We start from the raw sequence: 21,505 nt of genomic DNA, 5'->3' as shown, positions 1-21,505 counted from the left end.
TTTTTTTTTCTTTTTTTTTAGAGAGAGAGAGACAGCGTGAGCAGGGGTGGGTCAGAGAGAGAGGGAGATACAGACTCCAAAATAGGCTCCAGGCTCTGAACTGGCAGTCAGCACAGAGCCCAACGCGGGGCTCAAACCCACGAACCGCGAGATCGGGACTTAAGCGAAAGTCGGATGCTTAATCAACTAAGCCACCCAGGTGCCCCACCTTACTGCCATTTCTTAAAAAATGCTAGCCATCATGTAGTGGGAGATGGTGACCATGCGTTGAAAACCATTGGACAAGAAGGTTCCCTTGTCCTAGATAGTAGCAGATAATCCTGAATAGATAAAGGGCCTTGTGGGCGGAACATCGCAAAGGTTCACTTACCAATACTTAGAGCATTTTGGAATGTGGTTTTCTACCCATCACTTAAGTAGACTTGGATTTTAATAACATGTAGAAGAATTGAAGGCTAAAAATACTAGAAGTTTGAGTAATAGAAGAGTTGAAGGATTCCTTTAGTAGCTATATTTGCCCTGAAAAACAGTACGTGTTTTGAAAGTAGTGTTAATGCCTTTGTTCTCTTCTGTTTTTAAAGGAAGATGATGTTCCTGCTGTATGAAGAAGGCCTCCGGGTCGTCATACACACCTCCAACCTCATCCGTGCTGACTGGCACCAGAAGACTCAGGGGTTTGTGGGCTTCTGTTTACCTCACGGCAGTGGTTGTGGGTGGCATCGTGTTATTCTTTCTTCTACTGATTGTGTTTAAAAAAAAAAAACAAAAAACTACATGTATGGCATAAAAGAGCCCTACACAGAAATGGTACTTTACTCCCTCCCCCCAGCTCCACTCTCTTGACGTAATGGGTGTTAACAGTTTGGTACATACACATCCGTGATGAATATGTATGTAAACGTACTTTTAAATGGGATTATACACCCAACAGCCAAGCACATGAAGCGAGCATGTGCAAAGGATCTGAGGCAGGATAGGGGGTATAAAATGAAAGGTCTGAACCCGTTATTTTTCTGGTGAGACCTGTCAGTAACTTTCTTGGTCTCCACTTAACCCTTACAACCCACTTAGACTCTTGCTTGCCTTTTCCTAAATGGTATTGAAGGGAAACTTCATGGTTCATCAGATGCTAAAAACTTCCCCTCATCCATTTATTTTTCCACACAAGAAAGCTAAATTGATCTTCGAGCCTTTGGTGTGTTCTTATAGTTGTGTATCTCCAAGAGGAAAACTGACTTTTTGTTGTTGGGTTTTGTTTCTGTTTTTGGTACTAACTCTGTCCTTGGCACACTCAGGCTAGATCTAGCCCTCGAGATCTAGCTTGGTGGTTTTGTTCTGCTTTAGTAACTTGCTCAAATCAGCTTTTGACTATTCTCCCTCTTGGTAAGCTCTTGATTCTGGCCGGCTTTGATTTCCATTCGTTTAAGTCAATTCGTGCATCCTGCTTTCTCTCAGGTTGGAAGAAAGTCGAGCATTCTTCTGGCCCCTTCTGGGGTCTACATGTCCTCCACTGCCCTCTTCTGCCTTCTCTTCCTCCCTGTCACCACCCAGGCTGGGCTAGAGTGCTTACAGGACCTTACAGCCTCCATCCTGTGGGCTTGCTTCAGCCCTAGAGCCGCGTAGAACGACAGTACCCCTCCCCTCCCTTCCCTGCCTTCAAGTTGGGAAGGCAGGCTTATCCCCGAGCCCAACATCTCTAGCTCTCTCTCTTCACTCCCTCTCCCCACCATGGCAAGTGGCTTAGAGTCGCATCGCCAGTGCCTGATAGTTCTCCTGTAAACAAGTTCTAGTTTTTGAGTGCTCCATTTAAAATATGCTTCTCCAAATGCAGTGAATTCCAACTCGTTCAGGATGGAAGACACCTCCATGGTCTGTAAGTCTCAATCACACGACTTGATCCACTGAGTTTCAGGTCACCTATGCCTTTGCCACTCCTAGAGTTTCTTAGCTGCTGGGTTGGGTCTTTGAACCCATGAGTCATATGGAGTTGATATATCAAGTTGGCACTTAGTCTTATGTGGCTCCAATAATCCCACCTGTGGCCTCCAGCTTTTTGTGGAGGGGCTTGAGCCATGTTCTGTAGGTCTCTCTTGGGTGGCTGCTGTGGAGCAATGGATTAAGGGTAAGGAGTCGGATATTCAGGTTTTTTTCCTTTATTTAAAAATGGGTGGGGGGGTGGCTCCTTGGTGGCTAAGTCAGTTGAGCATCTGATTTTGGCTCAGGTCGTGATCCCAGTTTGTGGGTTCGAGCCCCATTTCAAGCTTTGTGCTGTCAGCTCAGAGCCTGGAGCCTGCTTTGGACTCTGTGTCTCCCTCTCTCCAAAAATAGACCTTAAAGACAAGAAAATTTTCTATAAAAAAAATAATTTTTTTTTCATTTAACTCTTTAAGTTGACCAGGTCACATTGTTTAAAACTTAAAGTACCAAGGGTATGAACTCTTCCTACTTCCCTGTGCCTGCCACCCCTGAGTAGGGGACTCTTCTCTCACGTTTAGTCTAGATTCTGGTCTCAAACTTGCATTTTTGTGTTGTGGGTTGTAACTTGTGTAAGATGTTTAAAAGCAGTCCTTTTGTGTAATCTTCGCAGTGGTTCTACTCATTACACTCAGCAGATCCTTTTCTGGTGAACAGGTGTTCCGGCCATCCTTTCAGCTGCTGCTCAGTCTGCCTGTTAATTTCTCATGTTTAAAATTATTTGGCCCATAATAATTTCACATCTTAGTTGGTAAAGTGCTAAAAACACCTCGCATCTCAGTATCCTGGTTTAGTAAGTTGTCAGCTGTCAAGTTCCTCATTCCTCCAGACACGGCTGAGAATGAGCCTCTAATGCGGGAAGAGCCCAGTAGCTTGTGGGCTCTGAATTGCTCTTTGTGATGGAGAGACTTCTTCCTCCAGCCCAGTGTGCTCATTATAGACGGCGCTCCCGGAAGTCCATGGGCTGGCCCCAGAACCTGGGCTACAGTCCTTGTCACACATGGTACCCCTTGTACCAGGGGTCTCCTTGAGGTGGGAAGGGAAGGTATGACCTGCTACCCTGCTAGAAACATGGACAGAGTTCAGAAGACGCGCAGCCAGGGTCCTTGTGGTTCTGGGTGCTTCCTGCCCTGGTGGCCTGCGTCTCGGTCTCCAGTCTCCTTCGAGTATCGCCAGGTGAAAGGACTTGGGCAGTTTCTCTTTGGGCTTAATGGGATAATACATGGGATTAAATATGGCTCAGTGGGATAGCTGCTGGAGGGAAAAAGCTCCTCAGTACTGGTGTGAGCCCGACATTGGTCATGACCTCAAGTGTGAGGCACATGTGTCCTGTGAGGCAGGACTGCTAACCTGGTTTTGCAGTTGAAACTGAGCGCAAGAAGTTTGAAGCCATACTTGTCTGTGATCTGTCCTGGAGCACTTCATAGAAGGGTGGGGTTTAGACCTGCTTTTCCCACTTGGGGGTGTAATATAAAAGTTTGGGAGAAGGGCATGGTTTTCCTTTGAAGAGAATGGATGAAAGAGATCTTTAATATTTTGTTAGAGGATTTGAAAGTCTGAGGTTAGTGTAAATGTATCATTAAACATGGTGTCACTCCTTCCACACACCAGAAAAGTACAGGATATGAAGATATCTCCCAACAGCTATAGCATCTACATCATGAAAAAAAATTTACTTACTGAAAATGGATTTGTATATGCCTTTTTCTTAGTATAGATGACTTTTTTCCATTTGGCCAAAGAGCTACATTGGTGTAGCCTGCTGGGCTTACTACGTGTGGCACAGATTTGCTGTAGCAATTAGGAGAAGAGCTGTTACCTGGTGCCACCAGGCCTTAGCAATATGGAGTTGGAGTTGGGGGTAAAGAAGAATGGCGTGGTAAAAACATAGAGCGAGTGTTCAGTTGTGAAAGGTGGGCTGAGGCCAAATTTTCTGGGTCCTAAATTCACGGAAAGGGTGTTAAATGTAGAAGCATTCTGAATACAATGGAAGTCATTGTAGTGGTGCGATGAGATCTATGCTTCCTGATTCCTAAGATCCATCGACTCACCATGTGGACGCAGCTGATGAGATTCGCCGCCTCCTTAGGGTGAATGTTCAGTCAGCACACAGATATCATTGTGATCAGTTGAATTCCTGACTGTTAATGTTTTTCTATTCCAGAATATGGTTGAGCCCCTTATACCCACGAGTTGTCCATGGATCTGGAGAATCAACAACACATTTTAAAGCTGATCTTATCAGTTACTTGATGGCTTATAATGCTCCTTCTCTTAAGGAGTGGATAGATGTTATCCACGAGCATGATCTCTCTGAAACCAAGTATGTATTTTTAGCAATTTGGGATTCTTAAAGTAGGTTAATACCTTGAGAGCCACACGGTGCCTGTACTGCAGGGGCCTTAGAGGTAGAATGGTATTTGTCTGTCCTTCATAATACTAGGAGAGCAGATTTTCTCCCTAACTATATCTCCTAGATCTGAGGCACTAAAGTGGAAGCCGGTAAATCTTCCTGCTCACCGTCAGCCTCTCTCTGGAGTACTCTTAAAGTTACTGATTTCTTTGCCTGGTGCCTTAAGCCTTGTGAGTGGTACGCCATGATTCGATGTGCTTGAAAATCAGTTTGATATGTTACTATTCTAAGGCATCTGAAGAAAATAGGTGGTCTTTCAGAATCATGTAATTTCATGATTACATTAGTTTCACATCTATTTTGTGATTTGGGTGGCGAGGGGGCACAAATCCCATCGCTCTGTTCTATAATTTGTACTTTATATCCTTTTAGTGTTTATCTTATTGGATCGACCCCAGGACGCTTTCAAGGAAGTCAGAAAGATAATTGGGGACATTTTAGGCTTAGGAAGGTAACAGAATTTTTACTATTTTAACGTGTTGTTCTTTTAACTTACATTTTTCATTTATAATTGTTTGTTTTGATGGCAGCTTCATAATAGCACAATTCTGGGTGAACTTGATCAGTTGATTATAGTTCGCAGTGATTATTTGCTCCTTGGTTATTTGCCTCTTTTAGAAGTGTAGACAGCTCTAAATGGCAAAAGTAAAAGGACTTTGTTAGTTTTTATATTTCTTAAAGAGACTTATTTGTTCGGCTATTGTAGTTTTGGATTGTTTTCAGCATGTAAAGGATTTTTAACATGCAAATTCAACCAAGAACAGAAAAATACTATTGACTAAAGACTACAGCTGTGCTAGAATGTATTTTATTAACCAGTGCCTGTAAGAGTTACTGCAAAAGTGACATTTGCTGCTGGTACAAAAATGAGCAAAGAAAAGTCTTTACTAAAATAAAACCACAAGCAAGTAAGATTAAGGTGTTCTTCATCTCTGTTTAGGAGACATAGTACTGACATTAATAAACCTGAAGTGGCTTTCTTAAAAGCTTCATCTTTTTCTGTGAACTGTTTGTCATGTAAGAATTACCCTTGGTTAATGAAACGTTTTAAATTTGCTTTTTTGAAATGAGACCACAGCTGCAAGCAGGCGAGGTCTTGAAGCCAACATCTTCCCGTCTTGACCTAGAGAAGGCATTAGAGCATACGAAGTGCATAGCTAAGTCCGTAGATTCCCATACCTGGGTTCTAATCCTCACCTATTTACAAGTCCATTGACCCACCTGTCCTCTGTAAAATGGGTTAAATATCACAGAATTGCACAAGGATTAGATAAAGAACGCAAGGCTCATGTTGAATGTTTGCGGCACTGGTTAGTGGTTACCAGTGTGTGGACTGTCTTGTACGTGTTGTCTAGGATCAGTCTTCTGGAAGATAAAGAACGTCTTTGAGTCTTGAGACCATTACTCACAAGCTCATGTTATATCACAGCTGCCTTCCTGGGAAGACGGGAATGAACAGACCTCTCTCCCACTGACCTATAAATAGAAGCACAGAGACACGTCCAGGGCAGTGTAGCCAGTGAGTGGCTGAGCACCAGAACAGAAACTGGCCCTTATAGCTTTCCACTTAGGCCTGTTGTTTACGCCATGCATCAGGGTGGACATTGAGACTGAGGCTTTTCGGCAAGTGTGTTTATAATGCCTAAGCTGTGTTAAAGAAAATAGTGCATGTTAAACTAATCAGAATATTAGCTTCATTTTTCTTCAGCCTCTAGGTAGTAGATACTCAGTACATGTTTAAGTAGTTAAAATTTCCAGATACCTTTTTTTTTCCAGATATCTTTGAACTGTTTCTGTAGCTTTCAGATCACGCACCTGCAGTGCTTAATATGTAAACATATTTTTTATAGCATCATCATGGGGAGCTCAAGTGTTAAATCTCTTTCAAATGATAGGAGTCAAAATATCCAATAGCTTGTATATTTTAGGTACTATTTCAAGGCAAGATCCCATTTCATATGGCAGGCCAGTGATTTATGTGACATTTCTGCATTTTTCTTTTTTTAAAAAAAATGGTTTTGCTTTAATAAAATCAAAGAATTTTGGAAGATTACTTCTATCCACCTACTCCATTAAAATATTTTTAGTATCAGAAGAATATTTTCCAAAGAAGAAGTGTGAGGATGAAAGTGATCTCTAATACTCTCAGCATTTTTCTGTTGATTGTGCTCCAGGGACAGAAAGCTGTGTTCTGAGTTGTTAGAGCTTTTCTATTAACAGCTTCTGAAAGAGCATGCCTCGTCCGTACCTAAAGGAGAGTCTTGGCCGATAGTAGGTCAGTTTTCAAGTATTGGCTCTTTGGGAGCTGACGAGTCAAAATGGTTGTGCTCGGAGTTTAAAGAAAGCTTGGTGACCCAGGGGAAGGAAAGCAGGACCCCAGGGAAAGGTGCTGCTCCACTTCATCTGGTGAGTGCTCTTCCTGCTTCAGTAGGGGTGTGTGTGTGTGCGTGTGTGTGTGCGTGCGCGCACGTGCTCTAACCGTGGTGCAGGAGAATCCATCCTCCTCCTCATACAGATTTTCTTCAATGATTCTGGGATAGAAGCGGCAGGACCTTAGCACCATCACAGGATATCAGGTGCCCCTGATGTCGTCTGGTGCGGGGAGTGGGCTGCTTTATTCAGAGCTCCTTTTTAGCCACAGATGAGCCTATGACTTTTCATTCCTTCAGGTTTTCAAAAAAAAAAAAAAAAAAAAGTTAATAAAGCATTGCCAACAGAATTATGAGCATTGGAGACTTTTGAATACCTAGTTTTGCACTGAGCTCTGTGTTGGGCATTTTTGAGGAGAAAAAGACTCAAATCCAAGTGCAGTTTTTTCCGTCGAATATGTATACTTCCTGTAGTTCACTAGAAGTTCAATTTTTTCATAAAATGAAACTTTTAAAGGGTTCAAAGTGTGTAAAAGAAATATTTCTAATGGAGACTTTCATGTTATTAGAAACATGTCTTTTAAGAAAGATTCTTTGGCGTACATTATGAATTTGTTTTGTTTTTCCTTTGTTTTTAGATCTATCCTTCTGTGGAAAACGTGCGGACCAGCTTGGAAGGCTATCCCGGTAATTGTTGGAAACAGGCTGAGTTGAAATTTTTGTTTTCTATTTCATAAATGCCCTGGTAAACTTTTGAAAACAATAAAAATGCCATTCTCCTGGAGGAAAGTACTGATAAATTTAGAGAATATTTTCTCTGAACTGGCTAAGAATCATAGAAATGGGTAATGCTAAGCAGTCATATGTTCCAAACACGCTACCATGCAGTTGGGCGGTTTGGGTAGGTTATTTCATCCTCACAGTAACTCTGAGTACTAGCTGTTCTCGTTTCTACAATAAGGTGGTCACTTCTGTCAACAGTGGGGAGCTCGTCTAGACAAACGTCCAGATAAAACCACCTTTCCCTGCTGCGTCCTGCCTTTCCAGAGAAATTCTAACATGCTTTTCTCTGATCTCTCTCTCTCTCTCTCCATATATCCTCCCTGCTTGTGTCTGTGGCTCTGTGTTTCTTTCAGTTTTGAATCCCAGATACAGATATATTTAAGGTCCAAAACTTCTGCTTAATCTTGAGATGAACCTTTGTTGTCACATAGTTGATCTTTGCACTTCATCTGTAAATGCCTGGATGATTTTGTAGGCCACTTCCGGTCTTTGCTATTTCCCTTATACAGTGCTGGACACGGAACTTGTATTTGGATTCCAAAAGCCCCTCAGATAGCACATTTGGGAGGTAATAACCAAAAACCCAAGCAGTGTTTGCCCCTGGAAAAAGGAAATCTGATTGGCATTTGCTTGTGGCTGGAAGCAGAATTCTCGGAATTAAGTTAATTTGGTCATTTGTTGCTTGTCAAATTAGATGTGACTCTCCCAGGGGTGCCTGGGTGGCTCAGTCGGTTAAGCGTCTGACTTCGGCTTAGGTCATGATCTCCTGGTTCGTGAGTTCGAGCCCAGCATCGGGCTCTGTGCTGAACGTTTGCTCAGAGCCTGGAGCCTGCTTCCGATTCTTGTGTCTCCTCTCACGGTCCCTCCTCCCCTCACACTCTCTCTCAAAAATAAATATTTTAAAAAAAATTGTTTAAATAAGATAAAAAAAAAAAGATGTGACTCTTTCAGAAAAATCTTGGTAAGGTTTGAAATGTATCAGCCCATTTGTTGCTGCGTAATGGCTAAGCCAAAATTATTACAACAGGACTCAAGGATCTGGTGATGTGTTGATTGGTTTGTCTTATCCTTTCTTAACTTATAATACATTGGATCCATTCAGAATGTGCTTTTTAATGGGAAAGAACATGGTATTTTCAATAAAGCTATTTCATAACTGGTCCTGAATAGGTTTTTAGTTTTGTGCAGTAGAGGAGTCAACATGCCTTTTTTGAGGAGTTGGGAGAAATTTAAAGCACTCTTTGGAATATAGATTACTTTTGGGGAAGTTCCAATATGAGTTTGGAAATTCCGTGGATCTACAGTGGAATTTTCTACCTTTGAAACATGAACAAAAATAGTCTACTTATTGTGTTTCCACATCGAGCTGTATCTTTTTTGTTGTTTATTTTGAGGGGGAGTGCACAATGTGGGGGAGGAGGGAGAGGGCATGCACGCTCATCCCAAGCAGGCTCCACACTGTCAGCATGGAGCCTGACGTGTAGGGCTCGAACTCCTGAACCGGGAGATCATGACCTGAGCTGAAACCAAGAGTCAGAAGCTTAACTGATGAACCACCCAGGTGCCCCTGGAACTGTATCTTTATTTTCTATGCAAGAATATGGCTTTAGGATTCCTTTTTTAAAAACTTGACTGTTCACTGAAGTGTAAGAATGTTTAATTAAAAACTCTGCTTAGAAAGAGTGGAGTGTAAAAGGTGAAGGAAGTAGGAAGAGCGCATCTCTCCTCTTAATCTGCTCCCCCCATCCCCCCACCCCCAAACAGCTGTTCTGTTCTTGGGCCCAAAGGGAGATGCTCCAGACCAGGGTGGGGCCAAGGATTTCTCCCCGTCATGAGGACTACAGGCTAGGCCAGGATTCTTTATAGAGTTTTCCTAACGCTTCAGATCTATGCTGTTAGACATGTTAAATTACTACCCCTGAGTAATTAAATAACACCTTTTTCTTTTCAGATCGTAAACATTTACATGTATTCCTAAGAAAGGAAACCCCACTGAGGGAACATACCTAATAAAAGTATAGACCTTTTCTTTCCAAGTACTGCTTCATAAAATGAAGTAGGAGGTGGTTTTTGTCCCCCTGCCGCTGTATTTACTATAGATTCTTAATGAAGGATACTCAAGTTATTTTCTGTAATATTTATTGTTTTCTTTTAACAGCTGGCGGCTCTCTTCCCTATAGCATTCAGACAGCTGAAAAACAGAATTGGCTCCATTCCTATTTTCAGTAAGTAATTGGTTTAGAATGCTGCTATTGCTTCTTTAGGAATAAGAATGTTTTTTATGTCAGTCTTATGTTTTAAAAAAGAACCTTACATAATATAGCTGTGTTTTTTCCATCTACGTATGTTAGTGATAGAAATACTTTAAACAAAAAAAAAAAAAAAGAAATACTTTAAACAAGATTTTGAACACTATTTGGAATAGGTTTTTAATACCAAAGAGTAAAATTGATCTCTGCAAAGTTTCTATTTAAATACTGGCACTCAAAGAATAAAGATGTTGGGTAGTTTAGAATTTATGTAAGTAGTATTTTTTTTAAAAAGTTGAGTTTGATTGTCACAGTGGTACATGAGTTACAGGTGTAGAACGCAGTGACTCAGCAGCATTGTAGGTCGCATTTCCAGGATGGAATTCTTCTGTGGGAACACGCATGTGCTGTGGCTGCAGCTTGCTGAGGGGGGAACCACACTGCTCTCTCCAGGATGTGGGCTGGTATTGGGTTTGGTCAGCGGTTGAATGGGCAGGTGAAGGGACGGTCTTCCGTCCCCTTCTTGTCTCCGGGGTGCACATTCTACATGCTCTGGGCGCATCCAGGCTCCTGCTTGCCCCGACGGGTGTTAGTTACACCACACCGCACGGCTGGAAACGGGCAGAGTGTCTCGGCAGCTCACAGCCTAATGCGTTGTGTCCTTGTGGGTCCCATGGGAGGTTATCCCTACACAGGATGTGCCTTTGTATTGAATTTTTTTCACTATTCATTCAGGTGAATTTAATGATCGAGAGAACAATCTATCTAAACCCAGTTCTGGTCTCACACTCTTCTCACGGGGAACCATCCTCTTTAAATCTGTAAGCAGAGATGGTTACCTCATGACGTAGGTCCTTTTTTCCTCACACAGAACCTCAGTCCTGCTGTAGCTGACAGTTAGAAACCAAATTCAGATATGCGCACGGCAGCCTTGGACTCCAGTGTTTCTGAGTTATCCTCCCACTTTTCAGCATTGCTTTAATATCCTGTTGGCTTTTTTCCCATTTTGTACTTTAGTTCCAAAAGCTCGTACTGAGCCCATACTTCGTAATGCACTGTGGAAGCAGGACTCCTGCTTTGGAGTTGCTCAGTCCACAGACCAGACGTTCAGATAGGCGGTTGAAATCACAACAGAAGAAAAGTATGTGTGTATGCGAGTCTTAACGAGAAGGCTGTATACCAAAAGCTCACAGTGTTTTTTTCTGTTCTCTACACAGAATTTTAAAAAATACCACAGGTTCTGTCACAGAACTGTGTACCCAATTTTTAGATTATAAGATTCTGCTTTTTGTTAAGTTTCCTATTATTATGATTATAATGGATTTGTGTTTTCTTACTGTGTTGTTTTCCTGTCACTAGCAAATGGTCGGCTGAGACATCTGGCCGCAGCAATGCTATGCCACATATTAAAACCTATATGAGACTCTCTCCAGACTTCAATCAGATTGTCTGGTTCCTTGTCACAAGGTGAGGAGGCCTTATATTCTTGATGGGAAGAATTTTTAAAATGTGTTTGTAACTCTTGCTGTGAATATTAATAGGTTTCCATTAGGTTTCCAAAAGGTGGTATGTAAATGGTTAGTTTTCAAAGGGTGTGTCTGTCTTCTGAGCCTTAAGAGGCTTGTGACCCTTCGTAAAGCTTGTAATCATTACCTGATTTTAGGAGTCTTGATACTTTTAATCTTTGCACAAAATTTGTGTTCTCGTTTTTTTTTAATACTTCAATAGTAGAAATTAGGCAAGTTAACAATTGGGGTAAATACAGAAAAAAAATGTGGTAAAAGTATTCCTTAGTGACTTTTCTCTTAGAAAACTGACACTTGACCAATCCAGTCTCTTTAGTGTGTATTTTTAAAAATTTTTTAAAACATCTTTATTAAGATATAATTAATAGGGGCGCCTGGGTGGCTTAGTTGGTTAAGCGTCCGACTTTCGCTTAGGTCATGATCTCGCGGTTCGTGGGTTCGAGCCCCGCGTCGGGCTCTGTGTTGACTGCCAGCTCGGAGTCTGGAGCCTGTGTCAGTCTGTTACTCCCTCCCTCTCTGACCCTCCCCTGCTCATGCTGTCTCTCTCTCTCTCTCTCCTAGAAATAAAACATTAAAAAATTTTTTAAAAAATGATATAATTAATATACCTTAAGATTCACCTATTTAAATTCTGCAGTCTAATGAGTTGGTATATTCTTAGGATTGTGCAATCATCACCATAATCTAATTTCACAATTTGCATTACCCCCTATAAGAAACTCATTAAGCTTTTTTTTGTGTTCATTTTTATAGTAGGGTAGATTGCTGTGTTCTCAGAAAAAGGCAACTAGACTAGAACTTTAGTTCCTGACTCCTAGTCTGACTGAAGGCCATTAAGGCATCTCTTAATGATTTAATGACCCAATGATGTCAATTCTAATAATTATGGTATCACTGAGTAGAATGATTTCTTTAATGAACAGACTTTGAAGCAAAAGTTTAAAAATACTAATGAACAAACTTTAAACAAAAGAGCCAGTTAGAAGCAAAACCAAGTTTCTTTCCTTAGTTTGCCAAAATTAGCGGTTATCCTGGCTCAGGATCAGGAACGGTGACCTGAAATGTGTCGGTGGCATACATTAGATGGCAAGAGTGGGCCTCTGGATGGTTTGTGAGGCACCATGCATAATGGAAATTTGACTCCTAAAAATTTAAGATGCTTTTCTGTCATATACTAGCTCTATGAACTTGAAATTTTATTTAATCTGAGTCCATTTCCTAGTCTATAAAATGGGAAAAGTAATGGGTGCCTGTTGGGGTTGTTAGAGTTAAATGAGATGCTAGAGGCTCAGTACATATGACCTATGAGACCCTAGGACATGATAGCTGTGATTATGCTTGTACAGGTTTCACCATCAAGACTGAAGAACGGCCAGTGGGATTGGTCTGCATTTCTTTGCTGTGGGTCTTTAAAGAAACTTCTTTTTTTCTTAAACCTTTTGAATGTTTGTTTTTGAGAGAGAGCATGTGAGTGGGGCAGAGGCAGAGAGTGAGAGACATACAGAATCCAGAGCAGGCTCCAGGCTCTGAACTGTCAGCACAGAGCCCAACGTGGAGCTTGAACTTCTGAACCAGATCATCACCTGAGCTAAAGTCCAATGCTTAACCAGCTGAGCCACTGAGGTTCCCCTAAAGAGAAACCGTAGCTTCTGAAGAAGGTAGGTTTCTTGATGGGATGCCTGGGTGGCTCAGTTGGTTAAGCGTCTGACTCTTGATCTCAGCTCATGATCTTGCAGTCCATGAGTTTGAGCCCCACATCAGGCTCTGTGCTGACAATGTGGAGCCTGATTGACATTCTGTGTCTCCTCCTCTCTGTCCCTTTACTGCTTGTGCTCTTTCTCTCAAAAAAACTAAAAAATTTTTTAAAAAGTAATAGTTTTCTTGGGCATGAAGACCTAAATTAGAGATTTCCTGGGTAGAAAAGTCATTGCCTGAGACAGATAGTGCTAGGGAGAACAGAGATCTTAAATGTATGTGTCCTCTCTTTGGGCAAGTTCATTCCCCAGTTGCCTTGGTGAGTATGAGATTGTTATTAATCCCCTCCCCATTTCTATTTGACGTAACACCCTTAAAGCTAAACTATTCAAATATGCCTCAGTTAAGAGAAGTTATCAATAGCTACCCAGCCTTCTACAAAGCTAACCAATAAAATTTGGATATATTATGGATCCTTGAACATGATCCAAAGAAATTAGATCTCGAAAGAGATCACATTTCAGGGTCAGCTCACCTGTTCAGTAATTGTCTTTTAAGCTAAGTTATTAAGTTGCAAGTAGTAAAAAGAAACCATGTTAAGTCCTAATATGAAAAGCCTGGCTTTTCCTATCCTGGTGCTGTGACTGTCACTTCCTGCATACCAGGTGAGGAATTGGTGAGGCTAGAAGAAATCTCTGCCTGCTTCCATTTCTAACATGCTGCCACTGGAAATATTCCAGAGTAGTGAGCCATCGCTCATCCCAAGGGCTACTTTATCATACGGCTCTTGTTTTGTTTTGTGTGGAATACCTTAAAGGACTCAACAGTCTTCTCCATCTGGTCTGACAGAATTGTCTGATGGTGTGATTGCATCCCAGGGCTCGACTCGTTATAATACTTAGTACTAGTCAAGGTTCTACCTGAAGTCACACCACTTTGAAGGTTGAATTGAATTGGAAGGCTATACTTCCAACTTCAGTTAAAATCTTACCTGATTTTCCTGCATATAGGAAAAGATAGAGAAACGTATACATTATTTGGTACAAGTATTCTGGTCTAGCATCGTCATGTTATCCTGCTGGGAAACCTGGTGCCTGGAGAAATCCTTCCAAGGGCTTACAGCTCTGCTTTTATCCACAAAGAAGGAGTGACCAGAAGTGTTTTTTGTTCCTTCCTCCATTGGTTAAATGTTGCCTCCAAGATGTGAGTGGAGTGGATAGGAGTCCTTTGTGTAAGAGTTCTCCCTGTGGGCCTTTGAGGTTAGCTTGAGATGGAAATCCTGGTGCTGGGAATCCTTGGATAAAGAAGAGGAGATGATGTTTGAAGAGCTGGCCTTCCTGTGAAAATGGAAAGGTTGAGTCCAGAAAAAGCAGGGACCGTCCTCTTACACTTCGGTGTTGGTCAGGGTTCTCCAAAGAAACAGAACTAGCAAGTGAGAAACACACAGATTTACTTGTAAGGAACTGACCTGTGATTGATTGTGGGCGCTCAAAAATCCAAAACCTGTAGGGCAGGCCCACAGCCTGGTGTAGCTGTTGCAGTCGCGAGTGTCTACTTCATTGGGAAAGTTGAATTTACTGTCTGTCTGGGGATTGATTCTGTTTCCTCAGAGTGGAGTTAAAAGATGGATGTGCTTCACTAAAGTTGGGTGTTTATCAATCCGGTGTTAAGGGTATGAAGGGAGGTTGAGATTAACACTGAATAACCCTTTCTAAAGGCAAAGTTTTTGTAGTTGAGTTTAATGATGGCATTCGTTCAGCTCTGGGAATAGAGCACACATGACCCATGCCACGCGGGAGCTGCAGAAAGAGATGGGACTCGAGTTGGACACTGGTTTACCTGTGTACCAGTCTGGTGGAAGCATCCTTAGAAGTGTATTATTCTGGGGTGTGGGGGGGGGGAGCGGCACACCTGTGTGGCTCAGTTGGTTAAGCGTCCAACTTAAGCTCAGATCATGATCTCACAGTTCATTAGTTCAAGCCCTATATCTGGCCATGCGCTGACAGCTCAGAGCTTGGAGCTTGCTTCGTATTCTGCGTCTCCCTCTCTCTCTGTCCCTCCCCTGCTTGCATGCACTCATGTGCTCTCTCCTCCCAAAAATAAGTGTTTAAAAATAACAGTTAGGGTGGGGTCGGGGTGGGTCAGGGACCAGCTAAAGGTAAGGCAGTGGTATTTCAGGTAGGCCCAGAAGTATGCCTAAGAGAAAGCCAGATGGATTGGAAGGGGAATCTGAGCAGAGGAAGGGGTGCAAAGGCCATGGAGCTGGAAAAGTGCATGCGGTTTTCAGGGCAGATCTGAGGGGGTCTGCAGCTGGGTGCACGAGGACACGTACCTCCAGAATGGATTTTCTCAAGCTATGGCACCATATGTTCTTACGTTTCAATTCACAGTTGATGCTTTCTGGACTTACTGAGTATTTGTTGGTGGTTTTGTATTCTGTGAATGTATGCTTTCGTATTGATTGGATATTACTAAATTCTAACTTGGAAGTTAATTTGTTAAGAATTTGAAATTTGTCATGGATTTGTGGCTTCTAATTTTATTCAGGAATACCTAGGCTAAATACTGTCCATTTACCAAAAAGTATAAAGAATAATTACAACAACTGTTTGGTGATATTAATATACCAGACCCTGTTCTAAGCACTTTTCGTGTTCATTTAATTTTCACAACTGCTCCATGTGGAGCATGGAGGAAGTGGTGAGGTAGGCTGCCATGGTCCCCCAGTAGTTACCTGGTGGAAGCAAGATTTGAACCCAAGACATTGGACTGCACAGCTGGCACTCTTCATCTCAACCTTCTGATATGTCTCATTAATGGTGGAAGTGTGCCTGTGTTCTGTTTTTGACTAGTTAAGTCAAAAACTGCATCACACTTTGTGGTATTGAAAAATAATAATAAAACCACCTGGCATGCCAGTATTAAAAGCTGTCTGAGAGACACTGGAAGTCATTTAGAAAAAACTTGGAGCCCACTCACAGCCCTTCTGCTGTGTAAGGAAAGGTATAGATCCCACAATATGAGTCACCTCTACCCGGAACGCACTTTGTTTTTTCTTGGTTTGCTGTCTTATCTCGAAGCCAGGACTTCCCCAACTGAGCTCTCCATCGTCAAGAAGGATCTTTTTTTCCCAGCTTCCCTCTTGGCCATGGCGGCACGCGCCCACTCCTTTATCCTCAGGCTTACCGCCCCGCCATCACCTTGCTGTTTCTGCTTCGGCGCACTCCGCAGCAATTACTGAGGCCCTTCCTCCTGTGGGTGCTGGGTGCTCAGGATGAAAACCTCGGGTTTAGGCAGCGCCTTTAAGGTGCTTTTCTCAGATAACAGAAGCTAGACACAGAAATAATTAAAATAGGAAGAGATCGGTTCTGTGCTTGAGGTAGGCATGTGATTGCTTTGTATAGGACTGTCAAAGCCTATTCATCCTTAAAATGTCTCAGACTTGGGCCTCCTGGGTGGCTCAGTTGGTTAAGGTTCTGACTTCAGCTCAGGTCATGATCTCACAGTTAGTGAGTTCAAGCCCCGCATTGGGCTCTGTGCTGGCAGCTCAAGCCTGGAGCCTGCTTCGGATTCTGTGTTTCCCTTTTTCTTTTCCCCTCCCCTGCTTGTTTCTCTCTCTCTCTCTCTCTCTCAAAAATAAACATTTTTTTAAAAATGTCTCAGACTTTATTTTTCTGGTCCCTGAAACTACCAGGTCAGAGACCATGTGGACTGTGAAGTGATGGCCTGTCTGCCGTCCCATCACACGAATGGTCTGCTTCTCAGGCCACCTTTCCTTTCCTAGTTGTCAGTGACCGTGCATCTTTCAGAAACATGAATTTTCTTCCTTGTCCCGTGCTGAGCTTACCCCCCCCACACACACACTTCCTATATGCTTAAGTCCAGAGTCCTCCTTGGCACTCAGACTCTAACCATAGCATTTTCACCTCCTTTTCCTGTACTCCCCCTTATGAACTACCCGAAGCAACTGACCTGGCCACTGTGCCCGTATAATCAGCCTGCCATCAGTGCTCTCGCGTTCCCTTTGTCCTGTCTGCCTGCCTTTCCAGTTGCTACCCGTCTCCTAAGAATTATGCTCAAACGGGCACCTTGGTGGCTTAGTAGGTTATCGAACTCTTGATTTCATCTCTGGTCCTGACTTCTGGGTTGTGAGTTCAAGCCCACATCAGGTTCTCTGCTGACAATGTGAAGCCTGCTTGGGATTCTTTCTCTCCTCTCTGCTCTTCCTCTTTCCCTATTTTTCTCAAAAATAAATATTAAAAAAAAATTGTGTTCAGGCCTGGTTTCCTTTTCTTGGGCCCTCTGCCAGCCTCTTGCTGACTTCTCCAGCTCCTTAGAGGATTTATGCAGGTCCTGCCATTGGAGTTTGTAGCTCCTACATCATTGTCTTGTGTCCTCTTGTAGAGAAGAATGACCGTGAGCTTTGATGTTGTCAAATTGTACTGGGTGTTCATGTCTACTATTAAGCAAATCTTGCCTCAAACAAGCTTCTTAACTTCACTGGGACTCAGATCTCTTACTTGCATGACAGCCATATGGATGAAGAGTGATACTCTGTGAGCTGACCCACAAGCTAAAGAAAGTCTCTACAGTTCTAAGTTAACTGTGATGAATTGGCCAGGTATAATGAAAGACTATAAGTGCAAGTAAAATACAAGCGCAAGAGTTCCTAGTGACAGTCTAGTGTGACCACTGTGTATTGCTTCCTCAGCCATTAGGCTGAGAGCATTTTTATCAAACACCTCCTTGTATGCATATCATCTGTTGCCCCTTCGAGACACTGTGTTCCAGGCAGGGCCGTCTCTCTGTCCCCACTTCATGTTTGCTCACTTCACTGCCTCTAATGTTGATCATTTGCCTAACACATGCTGCCCCTCCCCTCTCGAAGAATCCTAATTGTTTTCTTAAAGGTCCCGATTAAAATAGATCACCTAAGGAATCTCTGGCACTGCTTCTAACAATAGTACCCCTGCTTTGAAGTCCCTTGGAAATAGCCTCCCTGTTCAGTTTGTGTGCCAGTGCTGTGAACTGGTTACTGGGACAGAGTAAGATCAAGTGTGTGGATCTGGGACCAAATCATCCTCTTGAGTAGCCTGTAATATTCAACATGCATTTCTTTAGTGCCATTGGTATGCCAGGCAGAGAGGACTCGGGTGATATCGCATGGCTTCCATTTCTTCAAGAAATCGGAGTTCTGGGTAACCAGAATTAAAGGGACACAGGCATTGCACTCAAAGACACTAGTAAAACCCTTGAGCTTGAGACCCTATGTTTTCATTAAATGCTTGAAAGCAAGAAAGATGTGCCCAGGAAAACCAGCTTCATACTGCTGCCCAGTGTCAGGCACTGTATATACCACGTGGAACAAGCGACCAAGAACCTATCCTGACAGCTTTCGTTTTAGCTAGTATGGGGTAGGAGAGGCAGTGTATGCAAAGGAGTTAGCTTGAAACCTCCCACAAGGATTAGAAACAAAAGAGGTGTGGATGTTGGAGCATGTCTGGAGGGGTCAAAGAAGGCCTTCTTCAGGAAGTAACATTTGTGCCTACTTCCCTCAGTTATGGAGTGTATGGGATGTTGGAGTGTCCAGTGTGGCTATGCACAGGCTATGCCAGATCACAGAGGGCCTTGAAGGCCGGAAGAAGAGTTTTAGTCAAAGTGCTGTGGAAACCATTTAAGAGTAGAAAAGTGGAGCACATCTGTGTGTCTTTTAAGTATAACTCAAGCTGCTGAATGGAGAATGGATTATTAGAAATAAGAATAGGGGTGTATGGGCCGGCTGGGAAGCATGGGGAGAGTATGGTTCCTTAAATAGAGGTGAGTGTTCCTGGGGGAAGAGCAGGTAGATGTGGACTATATTGTGCATGTGGGTATATCTATATAGAAAATACCCCATAATCTCTCTTGAAGAACTGTAGTCAGGATGGTGGGAAAAGCATGGGTTTGGAGTTCAAAAGACCCACATCCAAATTTCAGTTCAGCTACTTGACATTTGTGAATTAGTAAACCTTGCCAAGCACCAGTTTCCCCCCTCTCCCAAAGTAGGATATGACCTTTAACCAAAAGTTTTGTTCAGAGGCTTGGAGCAGGTTACATAGAACAGCTATCAGCAGGGAATGGTAGATATTGAACAAGTGATACTTACCTTCCTTCCTTGTGCTTAATTTTGCACATCATAAGTAATGTTTGTAATGTTTCATTGGAGCACGTGAAACCCCTGTAACAAGTATGGGATAGTAATACTTCACAGTAGCAGCTCAACCTGTAAATTCATATAATTATGGAAACCTCAGACTCCGTCATCAGGCATGCAAACCAATCACATGGTGGTCCTGAGGCTTTTAGTCATCTGGAGAATCTCTGATAAAATGTCAGGTGCTGGTCAGGAGATTTTTAAAATGCTTTTCTGCTCTGTGGGTAAAGAAAGGGTCAAGGGAGACACTTGACCTTCTTTGAGCAGTTGCCATGTGGCAGAACGTTCTAGCACTTTACCTGCATTGTTTCAGTTGTCATAGGAGCCTGTGAGGTGGTAGTGTCCCCTCCCAAAGGTGAGGAATAGGACTGCAGAGCTGAGGCCTCCACCCACTACCCAGCAAGTCTCTGCCCCTCGTGGGAAGCTGCCAACTCTTGGCACAGGGCTAGAGGGAGAAGCAGAAATGCCGTCCCTGCCCTCTGAGCGTTTACATTAGGACAGAAGTGGTTGTATCAACCAGCAGCTGTAACAGTTTTCTGAGCATTCTGAGTAAATAGACTTTCACTCAGCAAGGCCTTAACTGTCTTTCATTTTTCAGTTCAACATGGCTGAGACTCTCCTTGCTTCCTTAGCCCAGGGCTTTCCATAATGTCTTGGGCTTCCTGGCCGGCCAGTTTTCTTTCCCTTTCAGTGTGGTTGCCTGTGTAATCATTGGTTTCCACTCCAGACTCAGAGTTGAGTCCACATCTTGGCTGACATGCCCCCACACTTGGCACATAAGGGCCCTCGGTACGGATTTGTGAACAAGGAGGCTACTGAAGTCCAGCACTGAGACTGTAACCGTGAAAGAGATGCCTAGACTTCATGCATAATTGAATATGGGAGATGCTTCAAATGTGATTCCTGTGCCTGGAGTATGGTGGTGGGGAGATGAAAGTGCTCAGTCATCAGTATAGGAATCAGGGAACAGAACTGGTTTCAGTGGGAGGACGGTCACTCTTAGTGCAAACTGACTTGTGGCTGGAACATCACGTGGAACGGTCTGTGGGAGTTGTACTCAGAAGTTTGGTGTACAGATAGGATGTTTTGGAGTTTTCTTTAGAACTGATTATTGATAGCCTGGGCCTTTGTGACATTTTCAGGGGAGGATGTAACAAATAGTTGATGTCTGGGAGTTGAGAAACAGCAGGAAATACGTACCAAGTGGGCTTTTCATACTTACCAGTGTTGCACTGCCAAACAGTTTAGAATGGGATTGCCTTGACGTCATCTGGGTTTCCTGATGCTTTTAGTCCTGGGGCTATGCAAGGCGTTCTGTGTCAATGTATTTACAAATTGATCAGAACAAATAAGTGCCCTTTAAAATATATCTTGTGGGGCGTCTGGGTGGTTCAGTCAGTTGGGTGTCCAGCCCTTGATTTCGGCTCAGGTCACCGTGTCACAGTTATGAAATCAAGCCCTGTGTCGGGCTCCATTTTGGGCATGGAGTCTTAAGATTCTCCTTCCCGTTCTCCCTGCCTGCCCACTCGTGTTCTCGCCCTCCCTTACCCTCCTTCGCAAAAACATTAAAAAAAAACATTAAAAAAAATCTTGTTAAAAATGTTGTTCCATTAGGCTTTCTGGAATAAGACATGGTTTTAATGTAGTTGGATTTAGCTTATACTCAAATAATGGTTTCTCAACAGGGCACTGTTAGCATTTTGGTTGAGATTATTTTGTCATGTGAGTTGTCCTGTGTATTATAGGATATTTAATAATCTGGCCCTCACCAAATGGCACATCATTATGAAAGCAAAAAAAATAAAAAATAAGCCTATATTTGATATTTGTAGATATTCCCTAGATTCTGTCCTGGTGGGTGGTATTGTCGTTTTTGAAAATAAACTCAGAACTTGATGAATAACTGATCTATGAATGTTGCTACCATTCATTTAATACATTTTCCTACTTGAGAGAAATGAGACATAGTTATACAGACAACCATGGATTCTTGTCCAAATGAAGTGATAATGTCTAGCAAATTTAACAGTCCATCAACAAAGTGGCAGACAGATTATGTGTTATGAATTGGATTTTAGCAAAAGATAAATACATCAAAAGCTACATAAATTTAAATTATTTTAGCTATTTTTCTAGTTTGATGTACTAGTCCATGTTAATGTTCATATTTGGGATAAATAATTGCTTCTTAAGTGCCACAAAATTAAAACAAGTTCACCACAAAAAATAACAGTATAAGAAAGATGTATGTTAACCGATATGAATTTTGACTCTTGACATGATGAGAGTTTTTCTTAATAATT

The 21,505-nt window shown here is 42.5% G+C and overlaps 1 protein-coding gene across 2 annotated transcripts in view; it reads left to right on the top strand.

Annotated features, from left to right (window-relative positions):
- Positions 1–21,505, top strand: part of TDP1 (tyrosyl-DNA phosphodiesterase 1) — an 89,524-nt gene that overhangs the window by 20,117 nt on the left and 47,902 nt on the right. For both annotated transcript variants that reach the window (XM_077780940.1, XM_077780941.1), the window contains exons 8-14: positions 582–674; positions 4,139–4,297; positions 4,760–4,838; positions 6,608–6,793; positions 7,395–7,443; positions 9,698–9,764; positions 11,148–11,255. In XM_077780940.1, the coding sequence (XP_077637066.1) occupies positions 582–674; positions 4,139–4,297; positions 4,760–4,838; positions 6,608–6,793; positions 7,395–7,443; positions 9,698–9,764; positions 11,148–11,255 (741 nt within the window). The remainder of the gene's footprint in view (positions 1–581; positions 675–4,138; positions 4,298–4,759; positions 4,839–6,607; positions 6,794–7,394; positions 7,444–9,697; positions 9,765–11,147; positions 11,256–21,505) is intronic.

This window comes from Crocuta crocuta, unplaced genomic scaffold, assembly GCF_008692635.1.
Source record: "Crocuta crocuta isolate KB4526 unplaced genomic scaffold, BGI_CrCroc_1.0 scaffold299, whole genome shotgun sequence".
Taxonomy (NCBI): domain Eukaryota; kingdom Metazoa; phylum Chordata; class Mammalia; order Carnivora; family Hyaenidae; genus Crocuta; species Crocuta crocuta.
This window is presented reverse-complemented; position numbering and strand designations above follow the sequence as displayed.